The sequence below is a fragment of the Mytilus californianus genome, unplaced genomic scaffold (assembly GCF_021869535.1).
Source record: "Mytilus californianus isolate M0D057914Y unplaced genomic scaffold, xbMytCali1.0.p SCAF_7, whole genome shotgun sequence".
Classification (NCBI taxonomy): domain Eukaryota; kingdom Metazoa; phylum Mollusca; class Bivalvia; order Mytilida; family Mytilidae; genus Mytilus; species Mytilus californianus.
In genome coordinates this window covers 102,155,636-102,180,273 of record NW_026262723.1, presented here as the reverse complement: position 1 = coordinate 102,180,273, position 24,638 = coordinate 102,155,636, and the positions used below count along the sequence as shown (strand labels likewise).

At 30.5% G+C, this 24,638-nt stretch overlaps 1 protein-coding gene across 1 annotated transcript in view; it reads right to left on the bottom strand.

The window, feature by feature from the left end:
• The window catches only part of LOC127709595 (protein FAM149B1-like), a 43,270-nt gene extending 19,255 nt beyond the window's left edge, over nucleotides 1–24,015 (bottom strand). The window contains exons 1-6 of the mRNA XM_052215197.1: nucleotides 23,400–24,015; nucleotides 17,370–17,483; nucleotides 10,857–10,998; nucleotides 8,706–8,845; nucleotides 6,729–6,869; nucleotides 1,962–2,138 (exon numbers count right to left, since the gene is read on the bottom strand). Of these exons, the coding sequence (XP_052071157.1) occupies nucleotides 1,962–2,138; nucleotides 6,729–6,869; nucleotides 8,706–8,845; nucleotides 10,857–10,998; nucleotides 17,370–17,483; nucleotides 23,400–23,599 (914 nt within the window). The 5' untranslated portion in view covers nucleotides 23,600–24,015. The remainder of the gene's footprint in view (nucleotides 1–1,961; nucleotides 2,139–6,728; nucleotides 6,870–8,705; nucleotides 8,846–10,856; nucleotides 10,999–17,369; nucleotides 17,484–23,399) is intronic.
• Between the last annotated feature and the right edge of the window lie 623 nt (nucleotides 24,016–24,638).

Here is a 24,638-nt window from a genome sequence, read left to right as displayed (position 1 = left end):
ATAGCCATGTAGCATAATTTTAGCAAGAGTGGTTATCATAGCCATGTAACATAATTTCAGCAACAGTGGTTATCATAGCCATTTAACATAATTTCAGCAACAGTGGTTATCATAGCCATGTAACATTACTTTTAGCAAGAGTGGTTATCATAGCCATGTAACATTACTTTTAGCAAGAGTAGATATCATAGCCATGTAACATAATTTTAACAAGAGTGGTTATCATAGCCATGTAACATAATTTTAGCAAGAGTAGTTATCATAGCCATGTAACATTACTTTTAGCAAGAGTAGATATCATAGCCATGTAACATAACTTTAACAAGAGTGGTTATCATAGCCATGTAACATAATTTTAGCAAGAATAGTTATCATAGCCATGTAACATTACTTTTAGCAAGAGTAGATATCATAGCCATGCAACATAATTTTAACAAGAGTGGTTATCATAGCCATGTAACATAATTTTAGCAAGAGTAGTTATCATAGCCATGTAACATTACTTTTAGCAAGAGTAGATATCATAGCCATGTAACATAATTTTAACAACAGTGGTTATCATAGCCATGTAACATAATTTTAGCAAGAGTAGATATCATAGCCATGTAACATTACTTTTAGCAAGAGTAGATATCATAGCCATGTAACATAATTTTAACAACAGTGGTTATCATAGCCATGTAACATAATTTTAGCAAGAGTAGTTATCATAGCCATGTAACATACTTTTAGCAAGAGTAGTTATCATAGCCATGTAACTTTATTTTGATACAGAACTGTTTCTTAATCCAAATATGATAATTATCATTTTTAAACATTTTTAAATTGGTTACAATGTTGGTAAGTTAAATTTTGATGATGGATGTTTATTTTTTAGTTTGAATTGTAATAGTTATTTCAGAAGAGATTTTTATTTTTTTAGTGTGACTATCTTGAAAACTGCTAAGCTTCATCAAAACTTCTTACATGAATCATATTAAGAATGTATCTGTTGAAAATGATATAAATTGATGAAACTAGTTATTTTACCCTCCTATCTCAAGTAGCAGTTTAATGGTCTTTTGTTAACAACCCATTCATCACTAAATTTATGTTTTAGCTATCTCACAAATTATGTGCTGAAACAATCTCATATTTATAAATTGTCCTATGAATAACACAGGACTCTTTCCTGAACTAACAGATAACTCCTTGTCAGGGGATTTGGAAAAGCTTAGTTCGTTACAGCAAACATTAATCTTAAATGGAAACAGATTCTGATTTTAAAGAAATTATAAAAATATGAGTTAATATTCATTGTGTCCATCAACTGGATGTTAAAATTCTACCATCTGCTATTGTCATATTGTCATATCTGACAACCTTATTACAGAACAAACTGTTGACACAGAGATATGTTTCAAATCTTTTTTATTTTGATAGAAACATGCAAATGTTGAAATTAAAATAGCAATACCTTAACATTTAAGTTATGCACAATATTCATAGTCAATAAACCATGACTGAAGGTACAGGGCCAAACAATCTCCATGGAAATGAAATCTGCCAATGCTATTACAACTGCATCAAATATCATTGACCTACCATTAGTGGTTCACCATAACTGAACTAATCACAAACTAATACTAGTACATGTAAACTAAGCAAAAGTTTCAAAGTCAATAGACCATTACTGGGAGGGCGGGACAAAATAATCTCCATGGAAATGAAATGTGCCAATGCTGATACAACTGCATACCAAATATCATTGACCTACCACTAGTGGTTTCCCATAAACTGACCTAATCACAAACTAAAGTAATACATTGTTGACGCCACTGACAGAAACAACATACTTATGTCTTGCTTTTTGGCTCCGTCAAGGCGAGACAAAAAACTGTTTTATGATAAGTGATATTTAGTCAAATGTTAAAGAAAACGAAAAAAATAGTTTCCAAATGTGTTCTTCCTCAGAAACTTACATGTCTTTATAGTCAATGGCAATGACTTCTTCATAATACCCCTCTTGTTCAATGATTTCTTCCTCAAGATGAGTAAATTCTGATGTAAGTGAACTGTCCTCTCTCCCTGATGATAACACTGAGCGTGCTTCAATAGGTACACTTTTTGCTTCAATTGATCTACCCGTTAATGATAATCTGGAAAAAAATACAGGAATGTAAACAAAGAGATCTAAAGCAACATGTTTTCATAATTATTTTAAAGAACTCTTTGTATCGCTGTATCATTATTTTTCTTTCATATATCGGTAGTATATTATCACTGTTGTAAATTTCATTGAAATCCATTCAACTATTTGGGGATGTAACAAACTGTAAAATATATATACCATCTGTTCCCTAGTAAAAAAATATTAATTTAATGCTTTTAAATTTCAAATAAAAAATTTGTTGTCATGCCTTTAAATTTTAGTGAAACTTCGAAACCATTTCACACTCTGGACAAATCCTTTACCCCTCACCCTTGTTTGCCTGACCCGTCCTTGATTAGCCCTCTTCTATTTTTATTTGGTCGTTCATATCAAGAAACTTTTTTACAGGCATGGAGCATTAAAAAGTGACATGTTCTAAATTTTAATATCATAATTGGACCCATTTGTTAGATAATGCAAATGCGTAATAAATGCATCTTGATATATCATTTAAAAACAGAACTTTAATCCCTTTGACAATGGAAAAGAAAATAAAAGTGTCAGATGATTATTAGCTAGTATCAGGATGTACAAACTGAGGTCATTTGTCATCTATTCAATTAAATCTAATTTAAAAATCAATTTTAATTTCTGTTTGTATCCAGGAAGAATTTATTTGATACAGCATGTTTCATCACCTGTAGATTTGAATGACATTTCAAGGTTAAAAGTTTCTTAAGTGTCACACAGAGAAGGGTAATAGATATTTTTCACTTATAAAAAAAAAACCAGTCAGATACACCATTAACCCAACTTATAAGAAATTCATCCTTTCATTATAAGAAATTTAATTTGCTACAGAAATTATAATTTATGATCAATTTATATTTTTAGAAATTTTTAGAGCTGAACAATAGCCAACATTTGTGTGGCTTACACCTGTAACATACAAGGAATCCTATTTCCATCCTGGAAAGTCCCACCTGGTTTATAATTCATATTGTCATTAATCACAATAATAAAACCATCTTCAATATTATTTGAAACTTAATACCTTATAGTATAAAAATCAATAAAATTTCATAATCTGTCCATTTTTTATTATCTTGATATTTTTATATGTAGCAGATGTGAAACATTTCCAATTTATCCTGTTTCCATGGAAATATGAAAACAAACACCAGAAAATAGCAGTTATGATGAGTTTGAGGACCATTGCAATGACAATAAATTTGATAAGCTGACAACAATAAAACCATCAATATTCTCTTAATTTAGATCATACCAGTCTAAAGAAACTAAAATAGATACAGTTATTTATTTAATAAAATTGTGCAAACTTAATTCTAACAATATTTATTATTTCAGATAATACTGTTGATTAGAAAGCCCTTTATGTTTTATTTAGATCAATATGAATACAGATTTAAGGTCCAGAGGTCTTCTTCACACATTAATTTATTGACCACCTCAATACAAAGTCAATTTATTTTGGTATCATAAAATTCAAAAGTTACAAAGAAATGATAATTTATTTAACATCAAACAAATCATTAAATGGATCTGACAAAAATTATCTCAACAGTTTTGATGTACATCTTCCATGGATATTTAATGATGGGTAAAGACCATAGCCACATTGCCACAACCAATAAATTATAAGGCTTTTCAAGACCTTTTTCAACTTTTCAGATGAAGCAAGATGGTACTTCCTTCATTTTTCATGAAAAAATTAAATAAGAATTTCTGATAAAAATGAATAGATGGAGGAGATTATGAGACAGTCAACAGTGTTTTATTTTGTCTATGTGTCAATATCACAAATACTTGAAGCATGTCTTATTGAATTTTTCTAAAAATATTTACAAAACAAGTTGGAAGAGGGCGTGTTGCATTAATTAGCACAAAAGACAATTCAATCTATGAAAAAAAAATTTGATCAAGTTACATCCCTGTTGTTCAGACCATATCAAACTTCAGGGAAAGCTTTAGAGTTAACATTTAACATACTGGTATACACTATGACCATGAAGAGAACAAATCCTGCACATGCAAGACTCAAGATCACTGGTTCATTCTTGATCCAGGTCTATGAAATCATTTTTTTTTTATATAAATAGCTATTAAATTTTAATGATGAGTAAATTATTCTATGGAAGAGTACTAGATTTCGACAGGGACATCTTAGAGACCTGTTTCACAAGTACATGGCTGATATCAAACTAATTAGAATTCAAATAAAGTACACTAACAATAACAGAATATGCATAGTGCATTATTTTCCAAAATTCTATTATGAAGTGTATTAAGTTCTGTATGATTTAAATCTTGTCACAAATATGATAATAAATGGATGTACTGGCAGACAGAGTATATCTGAAACCTACATAACAAATGTCTTTTTAATATCTGTTTAACTTTTTGAACTTAAGAACACTTCTTACACACTGCAACAGATTGATGCACCATTTATAACTAATTGAATTTATTCACTTCAAACAGATTATAACTGGCTTTCTTGTGAAGTGCAAAGCTATTATTACACAAATGACGCATATAGGTAGCCATATTTTACAGGTTTATGAAACAATTCAATAAAACACTTGAGGTATATTTGTTTGTAATAAGATAATTACTGGCCCTGTTATCTACAGGCTATTGATTTCATTGAAGCCGTGTCATTTATTGGAAAAGATGGGTCTTATCATCCAGAAAAATTATTCCAGAATAATCAATTTTACAATATTCTTATCTGGTAATAATATCAAAAACATCTTTACTGTCACCTTAATTTTGTCTTATGATTTTCTAATAACATAAGCATATCAAAGGTCACTTAAGTTTGCCACAGCGTTATCTATCAATTTATTTTTTGAACCAAATGTTTACAACTTTATTGGACTATATACCAGAGACACTGAAGAATGGATGATAATTCAACGATTTAGAGCTTGTAACATGGAGTAGGCACTTGTCCATCATTGAAAACTATATATAGTCACCTACAATCTAATTCAAATTAGTTCCTTTAATTGATTCCATTCTGATATATTGCCCATTAAAGGCATTGATGCACAACGTATCAGAACAAGAGCAATTTAAGGAACTAATTCTAATTAGATTGGGTGACCTCTAGTTGACTACCGGTAGTTGACCTTGGTTGTTTGGTTGCTGTATCATTAATATTGACCATATATTTCTTTTTCATGTATAAGTAATTTTTACATGGTAAAAAAAATCCTCAGAAACCTGGTATCAATTTCAAAAGAATCTCAAAGGAAATTTTCTGAGTAAATTGTTACTTTTTAAAACTAAGTGAAAATCTCCTAAGTTTAGGTGTTTAAAACACAACAGGGGGCCTACTGTCACTTGATCACACACTCAGTTAAGCTAATCTTGCAAGGTACAAAGATATAAACACACAGAGGAAAAACAAATGACAAAAGTTTTATATAAAATTTATCTTCTTTTTTGAAGTTTTGTTTGTTTTAGTAATATATAAATGTGGTGTCAAGATCGTCTTATTAACATAAAATTATAATCTATAATGAAAATGTGATTATTTCAAATTTGAAATATTAGTAGACCACAGTCTCAAGATTTTGAATTTATTAAACAAGATTAAAGGGTACTTTTTAAAAGTTTATAAAATTTAACTGATAAAAAATTGAAACAATTTCTCAACGTTGAATGTTTTACCTAAAGCAAGCTTAAGTAATATTTAACTAATAGATAAACATGTTAAACAAGTCATCCCTAATCACATAAATCTGTACTTCAAGGTTTAAATCATGTAGAACTTATCTATATTGTGCAGAAAATTCCCATTCAAAAATCATTATGAAGGTGGTAATCTCAATATCAAATCATCCTGTTTTTTTCTCCTTTATTTTCCTATTCTCAATTTTCTCAATTTTTCCCCCTTATTTAGAATTTTCATAATTTTCAATCCATCTGGTTTATTACTTTTCAGTAAATCTACTATACAATATCATGGTATCATTTCTTGACCAACAGAAAATCCAATGTACAAACAGAATTAAAAGGATAGTGACCAGCTTGGTCAATATCCCATATTCACCTCAAAATGAGGTACTCAAATATAATATGTGAACAAAACATCTCTGTGAAATGATATTGGATATGTTGCTATTTTTAACAAGACACTGAGGTTTACCATTTGTGCTAATTTGAAGAGAAGAGGATCATAGAATAAAGGTGTAAAAAACTATGGAGTTATAAAACATTATCAAAGTACTTAATTTAAAGGCAACTTTTTGTGTGAAAACAGGGTTTTTTATTTCCCTCAAGAAATCATATCACAAAAGGGCTTTTCAGGGTATGCAAAATTGAAGAAAAATTCATCACATTTTGAAAATATAACCACATTTGTGAGAAAGTTTAGCTTTAAAAGTTCCATATTACAATAATGGCAGAGGAATTTACGAAAATGATACCATTACCACCTAAATGAATTGCACATATTGACTCAGCTAACTCATATTATACTGTTGTCACCAGCACATACTTTTCTTATATACCACTTTTAATTATAAAATAACAACACTTTAACCATTTAAGAGGATGTGATGCATACCCCTGAAGATCTGGAGTGCCTGATATGTCGTGATCTGTAACGTCTGTTATACCCATGCTGCCTGTCGAAGGACGCGAAGAATCTGTGTGTATCACATGATATCCCAATTCCTGAGGTATCATCAACTGGTGACCCAAAATTCTGTAGGAGAAATAATTCATCATTTACTATATCCTATAATTCTGCAATTTAATTAAAATTACAAACAAAATATATGTAAGTATTAAAATTAACAAGTTCAGTTGTCTTATCTCATTGTTTTTTTTTTATATTTATATCCTATTATTTCTTTGGCAACTTATATGTGGAGAATGCTAAAATGATGCTCTCCTTTAGCTTTGCAAACAAAGCCATGTTCTAACTTCAATAGAACATGGAGTCACATGTGCGACATCACAAATAAAGGTTACAATGTCAGTTGTATATTGAACAAACTCAAAGGCAAAATGGACAATATTTCTGGTGTTGTTAGCTTGGAAATTAAAAAAATTAATTATAAAAGTAAATTTTCATGTATCTGTTCATTTTATAATGATGAAATGTTGGTTTCTTATAAATCAAATAGTTGCCTTTTGAACTTGTCGTATAGGTCTGCTTCGAAGTACAAAAGTTATAAATACTATTAAAATCATAATAATTCTATCATGCCATGCTCTATGCTAACTTTAACATGGGTAGGCATTGTGTTAGTCAACAATTTAAACCTCAATAACACTTGATATTAAGATATTGACAAATATAATGCCTACCCATGTTAAAATGAGCTTGGCATGATTGAATTATTTCATAATTCAAAAAAAATCATATTCAAATGTCCCTCATATCATTTAGTAAACAACCAACACATATAATGTTTATAACTTCTTCTCCTCTAGAATATGCAATTTGAAATATATCCCAATGGGATGTTTAGTAAAATCAATCTAACAATCATTCATTTCAAATGTGTTCCACAGATAACATAACTGTTGAAGACCCTAGGATGAGGTAATTTTCTTCATACCCTTGTTAACAGTGTTGTTTTAGCAGTCTTACTGTTGTTTACACTGATGCTTTCTCCCTTGTTAACAGTGTTGTCTTAGCAGTCTTACTGTTGTTTACACTGATGCTTTCTCCCTTGTTAACAGTGTTGTCTTAGCAGTCTTACTGTTGTTTACACTGATGCTTTCTCCCTTGTTAACAGTGTTGTCTTAGCAGTCTTACTGTTGTTTACACTGATGCTTTCTCCTTTGTTAACAGTGTTGTCTTAGCAGTCTTACTGTTGTTTACACTGAAGCTTTCTCCTTCGTTAACACTGTTGTCTAAGCAGTCTTACTGTTGTTTACACTGATGCTTTCTCCTTTGTTAACAGTGTTGTCTTAGCAGTCTTACTGTTGTTTACACTGATGCTTTCTCCCTTGTTAACAGTGTTGTCTTAGCAGTCTTACTGTTGTTTACACTGAAGCTTTCTCCTTCGTTAACAGTGTTGTCTTAGCAGTCTTACTGTTGTTTACACTGATGCTTTCTCCTTTGTTAACAGTGTTGTCTTAGCAGTCTTACTGTTGTTTACACTGATGCTTTCTCCCTGGTTAACAGTGTTGTCTTAGCAGTCTTACTGTTGTTTACACTGATGCTTTCTCCCTGGTTAACAGTGTTGTCTTAGCAGTCTTACTGTTGTTTACACTGAAGCTTTCTCCTTCGTTAACACTGTTGTCTTAGCAGTCTTACTGTTGTTTACACTGATGCTTTCTCCTTTGTATTTCTTTTAAGTCACATTGCTGTCTTATCAATAAATTTTTGTTTTGTCACTGAATTTTCTCAACTTATTTCTTCTGTAAGTCATCTTATCCTGAAAATAGGCAAGTTCGCCTTTCCTTATCAAATTTTGACCTTAGATTCCACAAGACCAAAATCTTTTTGTTTATTTATCTTACATCTCAATATCCATTATAATATAGTTACATCTTAAAATAAGATACCATGCATATAATCACAAACCTTAAATGTGGAAACTGAAACTGCCATTCTTGACATTCTTTTTTGATATATTGAGGACCGTCTGTGTTCTGTTCAAATAGAACAGAGTCTATTTGCTCAAAGGATGATTGCACCTGTTTTGCAGCTTGCTTATCAAATTCCTATCAATAAAAGAGAATACATGTAATTAGTTAATAGTTTTTTAATGGATCTAAATGTATAAGATCAACCATACAGCAAAATCTGATGAAACAATAAATGTTGTACATTTTAACTAATGAAAACATTATTATCTGGCACCTTTTTGGTCCTTTTAACTGAAACAGTTTTGGCAAGAATCAATAAAATACAGTTCTTCTTCCATGCAAAACATCAGTTTCAAAATTTTAAGATCTGTCAACTAGATCGAAACTTATTACACTGAAAACAAGAGTCTACAGATTGACATCAAATAAAGAAACAAAAATGAAACCAATACCAGCCTATTAATTCTACAGTGGTAAAAACATCACAGAAAGTCAAATAAAATAAGCTTCAAATACTGTGGATAATCATTCATATTTGTGGGATACCAATTTGGTGGATTTCATGGGTACAGGGGAACCACGTCAATTTCAATGTTCAACATAGTTCAAATTTTCTATATACTTGAATACAGATTTTGGCAAACCAAGAAATCAAATATCCACAAAAAGACAACATTTTCTCGATCCAAGAAAATTGATACCCACGAAAATAAATGAATCCACAGTAATTAGTTTTTTATTTTCAGTCACATGACATAATGTCAGGCAAAAGTGCTGCTGCCCTATGTTATTTATTTTTACACATCCTTCATGCAACCCCTGCATTGCAAAGAAAAGATTATTATAAAATCAATGACAACAACATACCAAATAACAATACTGTGACATTCATTAAAACAACAATAACAGGATGAAATTAAGATGGATGCCCTGATTATGACAAAATCATCATGATATAGCAAAATTTAAAATAGTACTGTGGGTCTATTGTATCAGGTATCAATATGAAATTTGATTCTTATATTATCTAAGTTTTGATAAATGATAATAGTAATTGACAATTGGATTGGATTAATAAGACAACATAGTTTCTTACAACACAAAACACAAATTTATTATGTATAGAATCTGATGACTACACTATTTTTCTTTCTCAAAATTAAATGGAGTGAAAATATTCAAATGAGTACCACGTATGATCACATATGAGGTGAAATGTTGCTCCAATGGTCCAAGCTATTCTAATGGTGACTACCAAAACAACAAAAGGTGAAAGAGCTATGATGAGAATAATGGTAGATACCGGCCTTTGAAAAAAACACTGTTTTTGTTGTTTTCATGACCAACTTATCTACCCTCAGGCCAAATAGGATGCTACAAGGTACACTTTTGTGTGTCCTGCACAGACATTGATCATGGGGGAGCAACTATTGTTAGAAAACATTCCTTGCTACTGCAGTCTTTAGAAAGTCATTCTAGTCAAAAATGACAATAATTCCAAATTTTTATAATTTTTGGTTGATCCTGGTCCTTAAACAAGTAGTAGTCATTTCATTGCCCTCATTTTCTGAAAACACTTAAAGTAGATGTATTTCTGCATGTTTGGAACCTATCTGAACTTCCCACTTCCATGACATGTGTGTGAGTGCAAAAAGTTTAGCTAAACCCACAATAAAATTGCTTTTTTTGGCAACCCCACATTTTTCTGTCTGATTTTTGTTCCTTCAATCATTAAATTACACTGAATGCCATAGAAAAGTAGCTTACACTTATCTGAAAAGATAATGGATAATGAAACTATGGAACACAATGGGAGGCCAAAATTGAAAACGGCATCTAACCCATCAAATGATGAGACATGTTCAAGAAATTTATTGTTTGGAAGAATGTTTTAAAGTTGTATATATTCCATAAAAAGAATCATTTTTTAAAAGAATAGAGAAAAGATTATTTTGACTCCTTTGAAAGGTCATCATGTATGGGTCACATATTTCTAACAGTTTCTATATTTGTATTACTACTCATGTTTGTAAAGAGGTCTTTTATTAGAGGATGTTAAAAACCTTTTATGAAGCTATCCTTCCTCCAAGGATTTAAACATCCCCAAACCCCACCCCCATCCCCAAAACAGTCATGTACCACTTACATCCCAAGAATAGGTAGAATCTGTGCTGCTACGTTCTGTTGTGTTCCCTGTCCATCCTATCTGTGCTGAGGATGCTGTACTCTCTGTTTCATGATCTGTTACCGTGGGAGATGACCTTCCACTACTTGATGGACTTTGGTAACTGTAATGTAAAAATGTCACCAATTTCTAAAAAACGTAATTTAATTATTTATAATATAAAATTAACCAAAACTACAACCTATAGAATATGGCATTAAAGTTGATTTATTGTGTAATTTTTGGAATGGGTTATACTGATTCTATTGATTAGTGTGGACTTTTTCAGTATAAACTTATGAGTCTAGTCCATTCTGTCTTTAATAAGAGTATGACATGGTTCATCAAGTTTAGAAGATGTATGTATTTAATGTTGGCTATATATGCTTCTCATTCATTGGTGTAGTATAGTATACATCAGGTTTTTCGTTTCTATTTTGAATTTTTGAATTTTTGAATTGTTTCACATATTGTCATGTGTAGGATTTTGAAAATCTTATTGATTCACAATGTATTGGATATATCATACTTTGACCTATGGATATTGACCGTATATAAGTCAGATACTTATACGACAAGAAACACCTTAAGATAAGCATTATCTATAACATAATGTACAGTTGCAGGTTTTTTCCTACAAAAAGTGAATGGCATGGATAAGTAGATTAAAATTACATTATTTCCTGCCATATATACGGAAAGAAAAGAAACTACATTAAATACAAAATATGAATCCAACTAAAAGGCATTGGAAAATAACCTTTTGGCTGTGTATTGTACTCCTTAATAGTCAAACCATTTACTTACTATAATACTTATAATAATTCATGTATAGGACAACCTTCATAACTACCTTCAGACTGATAGGCATTAATGATCATACAAAAAACCTGATCAATTCAATTAAAATAAACTCATATAATACTTATTTTGACATAACTATAATTATAAAGGCTAAGTTGATGTGACACTAGATGGAAAATCTCAAGTAAAACCTGCATTGAAAATCAACTTAATGTCTAAATAATTGTTATTGGTACATAATTATACTGATAAAAACTTCTGATAAGACAAAAAAAAAATCCAAAAGGATTTGTGCTCATAATATACAGGTATTTGAAAGTGCATTACAAACAAAAAAAGAAGTTCTACCAAATAGAGAAAAAAAATTATTTCTATTGATAAATTTTACATCAAAATTTGAACCGGAAAATGTTTTTCCTGATAAATATGTTACATTTCCCAGCATTGATTTCTGAAGAATAAATACCATTAAAAACACGGTACAAATCATTTGTTTACATTTTTCTGAGACAACTGAATTGATTTTGTCACAACTTATAGGCCTAATATCACCAGGGTGGATACTATAAATATCTAATATATAAAATATCATAATTATCAATTTGTTATATTTATACAAAGACAGTAAACAATTTACCAACATTTAAGGGGGGGGGGGGGGGGGGGGGGGTTTGGAAAATCTCAAGTATAAAATCTGGAACCATGACCAAAAAGTCAGAAAATAGCACCAGTTTAGCCACAACAGTGAAAATTAAACCTGGCACAATTTATATCAATTTTTCAAATAAAACTTGACTAAAATCAGGAAGCCATTTTTAAAAAATTTTCTGAGAAGTAATTTTTTAAAACAGTATTGAGCCATTATAAAGAGGAAATTGAACTTGTCAAGAGAAAAAAAAACATGTCGTGGGAGGGTCAAATGGTGTCTCTTATTACACAATTTGGGGAACAAAAGTATATCAAATTGTTCATATAAATCTATGTTTTTTTCAGCTCTTATAAGATAGAGTAAGTATTTGATAGAATCCAGACAACTTCAAATGAGAAAGAAAGAAAACAAGAACACAACTTCTCTTTTAGTTCAGCGTCTTTCCATCCTGCTCTATGACAGGTAAACAGGTAATACAAATTCACAGGCAATTAAGCACTTGTACTGACTTTTCTAAAGCGTAAAGCAAAATATATTATTTATTTGAGAAATCATATTGTATGCAGAAAAATTTATTAACATTAAACCAATAAAGGATGTCCTTTAAGATGTCAAATTTTCTAAAGGATTTTCCTTCAAATATAATTTTAACATCAAATATCAACAGTACATTAAGGTTTAAATTATCTAAAAACTATGAATACAAATGTGACCTTGAGATTTCTTAAAAGTTAAAGATTATAAGTCAACACATGGGATTAATTAAACCTTTTTCATCCATACAAAGTAATTCCTAGAATCCTAAGTAAAAAAATTACATAACACTACCTTGAAAAAGGCAAAAAATGTATTTAAAACAGGAATACAATTATGAATTATAGATGTATTTGCATTAATAAATGAATGTTTACTTAAACTAACATTGAAAAAAAATTCTAATTTGGGGAAGTATATTAAATTGGTTGGTATTTCAGATTCTAATGAAAGTTCCTTTTAAACGCATTTAAACCTACATTTGAATATGTGTAGCATTTCTTATTTGATCTTATTCAAGTAAAGGAAGTCATTCTGTATGTGCCTGTCTCAAGTCAGGAGCCTGTAAAACAGTGGTTGTTGTTTGTTGCTGTACATCATATTTGTTTTTCGCTTATTGTTTTGTGCATAAATCAGGCTGTTAGTTTTCTCATTTGAATTGTTTTACATTTGTAATTTCGGGCCTTTTAAAGCTTGCTATGCGGTATGGGTTTTGCTCACTGTTAAGGCCTTACGGTGACCTATAGTTGCTAACTTCAACATTACTTGGTCTCTGGTGGAGAGTTGTTTCAATGGTATCATACCATATCTTCTTATTCAAAAATTAAATTAATGATTAGCATGAACACTGAATATATGATGATGATGGATGGCTGCTTAACGTCCAGCGGCAAATTAATATGCATATTCAGGATGAGAACATGTTAATGTAATATGAATATTAACCCTGCTTTGTACTAGACCGATACACTGAGCCAGATTTTTAAAATGCTAGTTCACAAGGTAACAGTCCAGAGGTAGACATGTCACTTACCTGTATACATTAGTCTGACTCTGAGCTCGATAGTCTTTGCTCTTACTCTTTAATGCGACATGCTCAGCGGAGAAGCAGCAAATACCAATTTTATAGTGGTTGGTTTGACCCTGCTGGGGATCGACCCATGACCTCCCGCACCCGAGGCAAACACCCTACCATGAGACCACCAAGGCGGTTTACTGAATATATATGACAAAGGATCTTCACAGTCTGAGGAGAAATTTACTTACCAGGGATCGTAGAAAGGGGGGCATAATTGACCAAAATGGTAAAAATATGGACATGGGTATCAAATTAAGTTGACAGTTTATTTTCTTGAAAGAAATTTGTTACAAAAGGTCAACTTTTAGGAGACTTATATTTTCAATAAATCAATAACTTTTATTCTTTATAAGCTTGTTTGATAGGACTATCTGTACTTCTTGACATATTCTAAATAAGATCGAACACTAAAACTTGCCAAAAAATTATTATTGGATTTTTGTAACTTTCTTAACTGATATTAACATGATGTTGACAGGTTATCAGGTTAAACCTTTGTTTATGTGTACTTTTCATTTTGTACTTTTATTGTGCATTTGTTCAATTTTTAATGTAAGTAATTTCCAAGTTTCATGCAAAATTTAGTATTTTTGACTAGTTACTGTGGATTCATTTATTTTCGTGGGTACCAATTTTCGTGGATTGTTGAAAACTTGCATATTCGTGGATATTTAATTTCGTGGTTTTGCCGAAGTATGCATACAAGCCTATTGAAAATTTGGTATTTGTTTAACATTGAATTTCGTGGTTTAACTGATCCCAAGAAATCCACAAAAATTGGTATCCAACGAATAATAATGAATCCACAATATATAATAATCGTAATGGCTTTCATCAATTTCATATAAATTTTACTGATTATTTTCTTTGATGTAAACTACAGTATTGCTTCATACAGTACAGACATAGAACTGAAAAGGCACTTCAATGAAAAAAGCAACGATGAAATATATATCTAAAAAAATGTCATTTGATGAAAAACTTCTTAAACGTCATGAAAAAGCAATTTTAACCTTAAACTCCTATACTATTGCAAAGGAGGAATAGAAATGTAGTTAACATTCAACTGACTGAAAAATGAAGAATATTTATTCTGGTTTATATAAATGTATTTCTTATTGATGCAGTCAAGTGAGAGGTTTTGTTCAATTATTTTCTTGTTCTATAACTTCTGCTCGGATGGATAACTTATCATGTACAATGCTAATTCCCGTCAAATGAGTTGTAGTCACAGAGAATCAGCTAGTTAATGTCTTCTTTATGTATAATTCTTTCATTCTAAGTTAAAATCTATCAGCTTCCGATAAGGTATTATATTTCTACTTAAATTTTGTAGATATAATCATTTCTTCCTTTTCAATGCAGTAAATTTTCATATTTTACATTCCAATGTGAAAATTTGCAGTAGGATTAACCAACAAAGCCATCATAAGTCAAATATGATTTTTATAGATAAATAAAACTAAGTGTTTCTACAGGGCGTGTATGTTGGCAATACTAATCCATCTTTAAATAGTACATAAAAACCATTGTTATTATTTTTCTTCTCTCACCTCCAGTAGTCATCATTAATAGGAATTCAAATAAGGCCAAACAGTCAGACAGCAATAAAAGAGAAATGCTGTCACAGAATACAAAGACCAAGCGGAAATCCTCAATAAATCAGTTTTGGAATCTTACATATCCGGTGTAAATTCATTTTTTTTTAAAACTTTTAAACCAAAATAAATAAAATAGCTAGCCAATAAGTTTTTGTGTACTATTAGCAAAGGCAGACAACTACTCCTGTTACTAACCAACCAGGCACTGAGCAGAAACAATACCTGTTACTAGCCAACCAGGTAACAAGTATTGGATACTACGCAGAAACTACATTTACTAGCCTACCAGGTACTGAGCAGAAACAACTCCTGTTACTAGCCAACCAGGTAACAACTATTGGATACTGAGCAGAAACTACATTTTTTAGCCTACCAGGTAATGAGCAGAAACAACTATTACTAGCCAACCAGGTAACAACTATTGGATACTGAGCAGACACTACATTTATTAGCCAACCAGGTACTGTGCAGAAACAACTATTACTAGCCAACCAGATAACAACTATTGGATACTGAGCAGAAACTACATTTACTAGCCTATCAGGTACTGAGCAGAAACAACTCCTGTTACTAGCCAACCAGGTAACAACTATTGGATACTGAGCAGAAACTACATTTTTCTAACCTACCAGATACTGAGCAGAAATAACTCATTTTACTAGCCAACCAGATAACAACTATTGGATACAAAGCATAAACTACATTCACTAGCCTACCATGTACTGAGCAGAAACAACTCCTGTTACTAGCCAACTAGGTAACAACTATTGGATATTGGGCAGAAATTACATTTACTAGCCTACCAGGTACAGAGCAGAAACAACTCCTGTTACTAGCCAACCAGGTAACAACTATTGGATACTGAGCAGAAACTACATTTATTAGCCAACCAGGTACTGCACAGAAACAATTATTACTAGCCAACCAGGTAACAACTATTGGTTACTAAGCAAAGACTACATTTACTATAAAAATAAGGAGACAATTTAACTTTCCACCTGAGTTCAAATGACATAGATATAAGCAACTATAAGTCACATTACCAAATAATGACTATGGAATACAACACAGAAACAGTAGTGTTTATTGTTGGCTTCAAATTTACATTCATAAACTAAATTTCTACTTCAACAGGCCAAAAATATAATTGCTCAAACAGTTACATCAACTTCACCTGTAAAGTCATGTAAACCACCATATAACCATACGTAATGGAGTGTAACCATCATACACATTCATAATAGAGTATAAATAAAATACCACAATAAATATTTGTTTTATTGCAGAGAAAACTAAAATTTTAACAATCACAAGGTATATTGAGGAGGATTAAATAGATGGTGCAATGTCTATTCCTACATCACATGAAAATCCACCAATAAAACACAGAATAAATTTTACTTCATTTTATGAGATTCTATTTTATAGTCCTGAAAAGACCATTAAATTTTATACACCTGCAAATATTTGCTGGAAGCATATGGTTGTTACCCAAGTGTTAAATATCAGCTTAAAATACTAGTATGCAAAATACAATCTTACTAATTTTATATTTTTATTGTTCATATGACAGCAATAAATATTATTATGGCAGAACTGGACATGTATTCAAGGTGTTTATAAAACTAGAAATAGAATTTTGACTTAGTGAGGCTACTGAGAAGACAAGTCATTACATGCTAGGTTAGAGTTCATAAATAAACTTTTAAAAAGATTTTGTCCAAATTCTAACTAGTTATACTGAACAGAGACTTAAGTCGTTCTTTTTAGAATTATTATGTGTCTCACTGTGACTATATGTCAAAAGTGTAAACATGAGTATACATTACCTTGTTAGTGCTTCATTGACTGTACGTAAATATTCTGCTGGCAAGAATTGTGCATTAGATGTCTCCGATGACTTCACAAAAGCTGATGTAGCATCATCTTGGCGAAAACCCCGTCTGAAAATGGAAATGAATATATATAATAATGATGTATCAATACAATAAACTTTATAAAAAGGAAAATATTCCTCCTCAATAGAGAACGGCTTTTGGCAGGTTCTTTTAGTCTTAATTAGCAATTAAAGATTTTTTCAATGCCTTATAAGGTGTAACTGTAAGTGTTTATGTGCAATTAAGATATCTTTCAATGTACAATCTGCTGGTATTTTATCCTTGTGGAGTGAAATAGACTAAATGACCTGAGCAATAAGAAATCACTGGATGAGATTTTGTTTCCACCAGGCTGACTGATTATTTAAAGCCATGACAATCAACTCATTTGACAGATTACTGGGTTATACTGTGTCTTCACATGACCAAGGACATTTACAAAGTTCAAGCTTGGTCACTGCTCACTCAGGAAATTCTTTTTGCTTTGTTTCTTTTTCATGTTTTCACAAAAGCTCAATTGAGAAAAGCAGTTACCTTTGCAAGTACTAAAATATGATCATTACACCAAAAAAAAAAATTTACGAGAATATTTTTTTTCCCACAAAGAAAATCATTTCTTGTGAAATAAAATCAGATTTAAAAATAAATTTGAGATTGGTAGGATTTAACAAGCATTTGGCATAGGACTTGTAGACATATGGTCCCAAAAGTGCCCTAGAAAATGAACTACAATATATATATATGCCAGGTATAAAAATACAATGTAGCAACGAAAAACATATAATCTATCTTGGTGTGGATCAGTTTAAAAAAAAACTGATGCAGTTTCTAAATTAAATTATATAAATGCCTAGGAATGTAACTTTAACACGCGAATGAATTATATATATGGTATTTATTTCAACCAGAGCTGAAAAATATCCAAGATACCCTTCTAACCTGTAAAAGGTACCTTTAATGTGATGTAAAGTATTTGAAGAAACAAGTGTAAGCATGCCATCATGTGTCACCACACAAAGACACCATAATTTACCACAGCAATGCACCTCTAAATCAGTATCTCAATAAATATAAGGATGTTACTAATATAAAATCCATTTATTGTCACAAAAATGTCCTATCAACAAAAAATCTGACAATAAAATGCTCGTAATAGGTAGTGTTACAGTATAGCAACAAAACAGATGACATTGTCAACAATTAATTTATTATTCTTGTAAAATTATGGGACATTTTAAAACCAACCTACTAAATGTACTCAAATTATACCTTGGAATGTTTTCAGTTGATTTATGCCTTTTTCTCTCTATTTTGTACTCAATAGCATTCAATTTGAAAAAGAAACATCATGCAGATGAAAGAAAAAAAATATAATAAAACACATCAGATCTTTAGTGATTTGTTACTTTTTAATAGTCAGAAAAAAGATATATACGTTAGTTTTTTTCACTAGGTTTATAGCAAAGTCAGGAAATTTTTTTAAGCTGTTTCTTCTTCACTGTATCCAGAAGAACTGTAAGCTCAGAACCTTATTGGAGCCAAATCTTCAACACCGCAATTCTACTACATGAAACTAATACTGCTGGAGTGCAGATGTGGTAAAAAATATAATTTAAACTTAACCAGTAAATTTTTTTTGACTGAACTTTCTCTATACAGCCAAGTTCATCGGAAAGGTTGATGGTACTGTACAGCTTTAATCAACATTAAAAAATGTCACAGTAAAACTAAAGAAATATTAACCCAGACTCCTTTTGGAGTTGACAGGTCTTCTACACACTTTACTGTATATAAATATTATCAAAGGTTTTCATTTTTATTTGAATTCTGAAAACCTATAGCAATTTTTTTGTATTGTATTAAACTAAGGATATGCAGTACGGTTGCCAGTGAGAGAAACTATGATCAAAGACCAATGGGCAAGGTCAGGGGAACAACTGCAGATGAATTTAAGCGATTTTAGAACTGTTTTTAAAAAGATAATTGTATACAAATATCTGTCAGCTGATTCTTGTTACAACAAATGTAAAGTCTCCTAATAACCTTGCAAACCAACATCACATAAAATATTTTTTTAATGGAATAAAACATTCACAAAGAAAAATGAAATTTTAAATTAAGTAACATCCTGGTTTATATATGCTTAGCAATAAGTTGTGTAACAGTAAACATAGCTCTCAAGTAACATTTGTTTGTTTAAACTTATTTAAACTTATATAAAGTAAGCACTAAAGTTACGATGACATTATTTACAAGAGGCAAAAGCAATTCAAAACATTGAATCAATTAGTTCAATTACATAAACTTTCTGACCCCTCTACAGTTTTGGATTTAATTTGCAAAGTAAAAGGGAATATCCAGGAAAACACTGCTAAAAAAAGTTCAAAACATAGTACAAAATGTAACGTATTTGAAGATCAACAGAATCAAGATTGTTTTGAGGGAAATCATATCCTTTTAGAAAAAAACCCATAGATTATTTTGATGCATAAACAAACAAACACAAGTATCACCATGTAAAGTTATATCAGAAAGAAGATTGTTAACCATCCCTTTCACACCTTTTTCGAGACCCAGACACCAGATTACTATGTTTTAACTTTAATCATTTCTTAGTACATTGATTTACTTTAACTTGTTAAATTTCAAGTTTTTAATAAGCAGACAAGAAACAATGGCTAAGGAACTGGAATTCTAACAAATTCCTGACAAATTTTCTCTATCAGTAAAACATTTTCCGTTAAAAACATATCTCTACAATTTGTTTTATGTTGTTGTAGCATTATGGGAATCAACGAATTCAAGTTTGGTAAAATCCATTTGCCGATAAAATGGCAGCTAGTACTAAAGGTATTATAACAATCAATCAACAGTTAGACAAGGTATATAATGACAACAAAGGCTGGTATTTGTACGGTCTTTGTTCAATGGTGCTTTTATACATGACCGCTCAACGTCTTAAGTCAACAAGCCTTCTTCACAATAACTAGGAAGCAAAGTCAGTCAATATCAACGGTCAATAACTACCATATCTTATCATTGTTACCAACTGACCAACACTAATCTAAAACAAATTCAATTATCTAACATTATCCAATGTCACTAAACTTTTATTAAATTTGCAACATTGTAACACTGTATCTAAGTAAATAAAACTAAAAATAATCAAATTTTTCATGTTAGAGTGAATATATATCTTATTTTTCGTATGTTTAATTACAAAAATGAAATAAAAGTTAAATACTTGTGTGACAAGAAATGAAATGGTTGTGTGTTTAGGCTTTCTTCCTTTAAAATAATAAGTCATATTTTTGTCCATATTGCCAGTCTACTTCTAGATTCAATTTTTAACAACATCTTTCTTGGTTATTTCATATAAGTTTGACTATGTGAACTCTGAACATTGCTTCCAAACAACAAACTTCAATGCAGATTTGTAAACACTTTAGAGTAAATTTGTTGGGCCAAAAACTCCACAATACTTTTGACAATGATGGACCCATTCATTGACAAAGACCTCAATTCAATTGTCTTAAATATAAAGCAACACTCTTTGCTTTCTCAATCCATTTGTCAATAATGAGTAATAAAGTTTTGACAGTTTGATGAAAGTGTCCAAAACAATTAACCACAACAATACATATCTTGAATAACACAATGAAAACATCCAGTAACACACATTTCTCCCTCATTTTAATATTATTACAATGTCCAAGGATTCTGTCTCTGAATATATAACAGAACTAAATACAGAGTTTCTTTTCATCTGTATCTTTATTTACTTATTTTACTTTGATCTTTTTACTGGGTGGCCTAAAAACTTGGTCCAATACTTCAATTTAGAACTTTTTCTTTAAATGCAAAGAGATATGCAAAGAATGGCTGCAAACGTATCCCTCCTAGCAAAAATATTTGTTGTTGTTACGTAAAATGTGTTGCTTGTCTCTTAAATTATCATGACACAATGAAGAGTTATTACAAAATTTTTGTTTAGTATACTTGAAAGCTAGTATGCTACAACATACAAATTAGAAATATCTGAATCAATTTAATCATAAAACTTACCATAAAAATATCTTTTTTCTGGAATCATTTTTAAAAAGGACCATAAACACAATGGATGACCACTACTGAGAATTACAATTTCAAAATCCTGGTCATAAATGAGATGGTATTTGCTTCATACTTTATATGTTTCTTGAAAGGAAAAAAGACATACTTGGATGGAGAGTTGTCTCATTGGCACTCATACCACATCTTCTTATATCTATAAACCTTCATTTTCATGTTATGATATAATTGGTTAATAGAAAAACACAGAATGAAAATGTGCTCATTGCTTTTTAAACTATTTTATACCCAATTCAGACTACAAGTTAATAGAAAAACAGTACAACAGCATCATGCAGGGAGCCTTTTGAAACATTACATAGTGTATCATTTCTATATGATTACATCCTAATTTATATTTTAAAAAAACAGGGGGGGGGGGGGGAGACTACAAGGGGACATTCAAAACCCACAAGTTTAAGGGAATCCGACAATGCCATGAAAGACGATGAAAGGACACAAAATTACACAAAACACTACATAGAAATTAAAGACTGAACAAACCCCACCAAATTAAATTAAGTAAATTTATAAATTTCAAAATCATTTTAAAATTATCTTTACTTGACTTAAGAGCACTGTTAATAAATAGCAGCCACAACATAAACAAATGACTATATATATATATAGCATCAAATTCAAAGCACAATGTTTATCTGATTTAAATTTCATTGAACAAATATTTAATAAAAATCATCATAAATTATTTTTCTCGTTTTAAATAGAGATAAAAATCTTTATTTTTCATACATCACGAATAACAAAATTTATGATATTTGTTTGTTAAAAATGAATTCAAAACCAATGTCTTCAATATTTCTGGAGCATAAAATATTTAATATTCACCGAAGTTCCTATCTTTATAATTTATATAAGAACTCTTTGAAGACAATGCACCGGAACGCAAATTAGTCTTTTTTTATTAACGTATGAAGCCCAAACATGTGCACAGATCATGGCCTTTATGGAGTCTTTTGGTACATTTTTTCTTCATGTGACACATACCATGAAGGGAACAACAAAATGCGTACAGTATTAATTAACAATTTAATGACCCAATGTCACAAAAATTCATTGTTATAGGCCAGTTTACCACTGGATAAGGTTTCAACACTTATAAATATATAAAAAAATCTCATTAGAAATAATAAATTACAACTGTCAGCTACGGGTGACAATACCGTCCTAAACAACACCCTAACTACCACATACATTTAACTTAATTAACACATGTATGGGAAAATAAAGACTAATACATGCAGATATTTCCTTATTTTGACAATATTGATTAAATTTTTTTTAAGAAGAATGTCTTTAAAATTTAATTATTGTGGATCCGGGTTATTATTTGAACTGTACTTGCGTCAATGAAGCATTGTTTCATTTGGACATATAGAAAGAAAAGAAAGTTCGATCTTTCCCAATTTTGTTATTTTACTATCAGAATCACATTTACTTTTTTTTGTATACTCTTTTAAATATATAAAAATGCCATTTCTTAAACTGCAAAAAACAAAAATATCATAAGTATTAATAATTTTAAATATTAAAAACCCTAAAATCATGCCACTGTTGGTTTAATTTTCAACATTAGAAAAATAAAAAAAAATAACAATTATTTTATTTACAAAATGCAAAAAAAATTACACTCCACCTAACAGTTTTTTAATGCTTTAAATGTATATTTTTTATCAGAAGTAAATGATGGACACTGAGTATTCAAGTTAATTTGATATTTTAGTAGGAAAAAAATACATTATTCAAATTCCAGGAAAAATAAATAGAAAAGAAATTCTAATTTTGAATGAATCATTAATAATAAACAAAATCAGATTTTAAATTATTTAGAAAAAAAAATTATTTGATCCTCACCTTCTGTTGTGTATTTTGGCACTGACACAAACAATTGCTTTAGAAAGACCATAGTGATGAGAGTAAATTGGAAGACCAAACTGCTTAGAAACAACACTAGAATTTGTACTTGACCCTCGAGATGATGGTTTTATATCCAATTTAGTCCACGGAAAACTATGATTCGACATCCCATATCTGACAGTCACTTCGGATCCCATTCTTAAGAAATCACATCTTTAAATCAGTTTATATCTCCATTTCAGCCACATCTCAATTAAATGTTAAAATATCCATAAAATTAAACAAAGAGACAGTTTGTCCAGTAACTTTCTCACACAATTATCACCTGTTTACAGGTGAACATGAAAGACTTTAAACATTCATTGTCTCTAAATAACTTCTCTTGACCATGTTAATTAACCGGTGACAAGATGAAGGTAAACAATCTTAGTTGACTTTTAACTTTTAGTTTCTCAACAAGTCTATACAATGTAGCCTATTGGACAACACAACGACAGGTAAAATTTTTATGTGTTGAAATATGTAATAAAATTTGGAGTCTTAATCTAAGTACGGTCATAGTTTTCATATTTATCAGCAGTACAAAGCTTTTATACCCTTATTGAAACGCTGTTCCTCGGACAATAAACTATATCTCTGTTGAAATGAAGGATAGGGAGGGGCTTACTACCTCATTATCATACAAAACTAATTCAAGATTTATTGAACATCTAATGAGGAACTTTGTGTGATGTTATCAATGACAGTGAAATAGTGTAAAGCATCAAATGTCCACTGACATATTTTTCAGGTATTTTCAGGTGATAATGAATTGATTTGTTATTAACAGCAACCAAAACATACAGCACAGAGAATTGTGATAAATCCCCTGGAATTCTCACATACAATCAGAACAGCTGTACTGACTTATAAGCCACTTCCTGACAAGTACTTAAACTAAATTGCAAAAATGTCACTCATGGTATTAGAACAAGGGCTATCTCTAATCTATTAATATAGATTTAATATCAAAAAACAATAAATGAAAAAATGCCAAGCTGCCCATCCACTGGATAAACTAATATCATATTCACAGCATGATATTCTACATCCATTTAATATAAAAATGTCAAAGACTGGTATATGATATTTTGTAATGGGTACTATTGGCTGCTCAGGGTATGGCTGACTGTGGATCATAATCAAAATAAATATTAAAATTCATATCATAAAATACTTTTTAGTCCATATATTCAT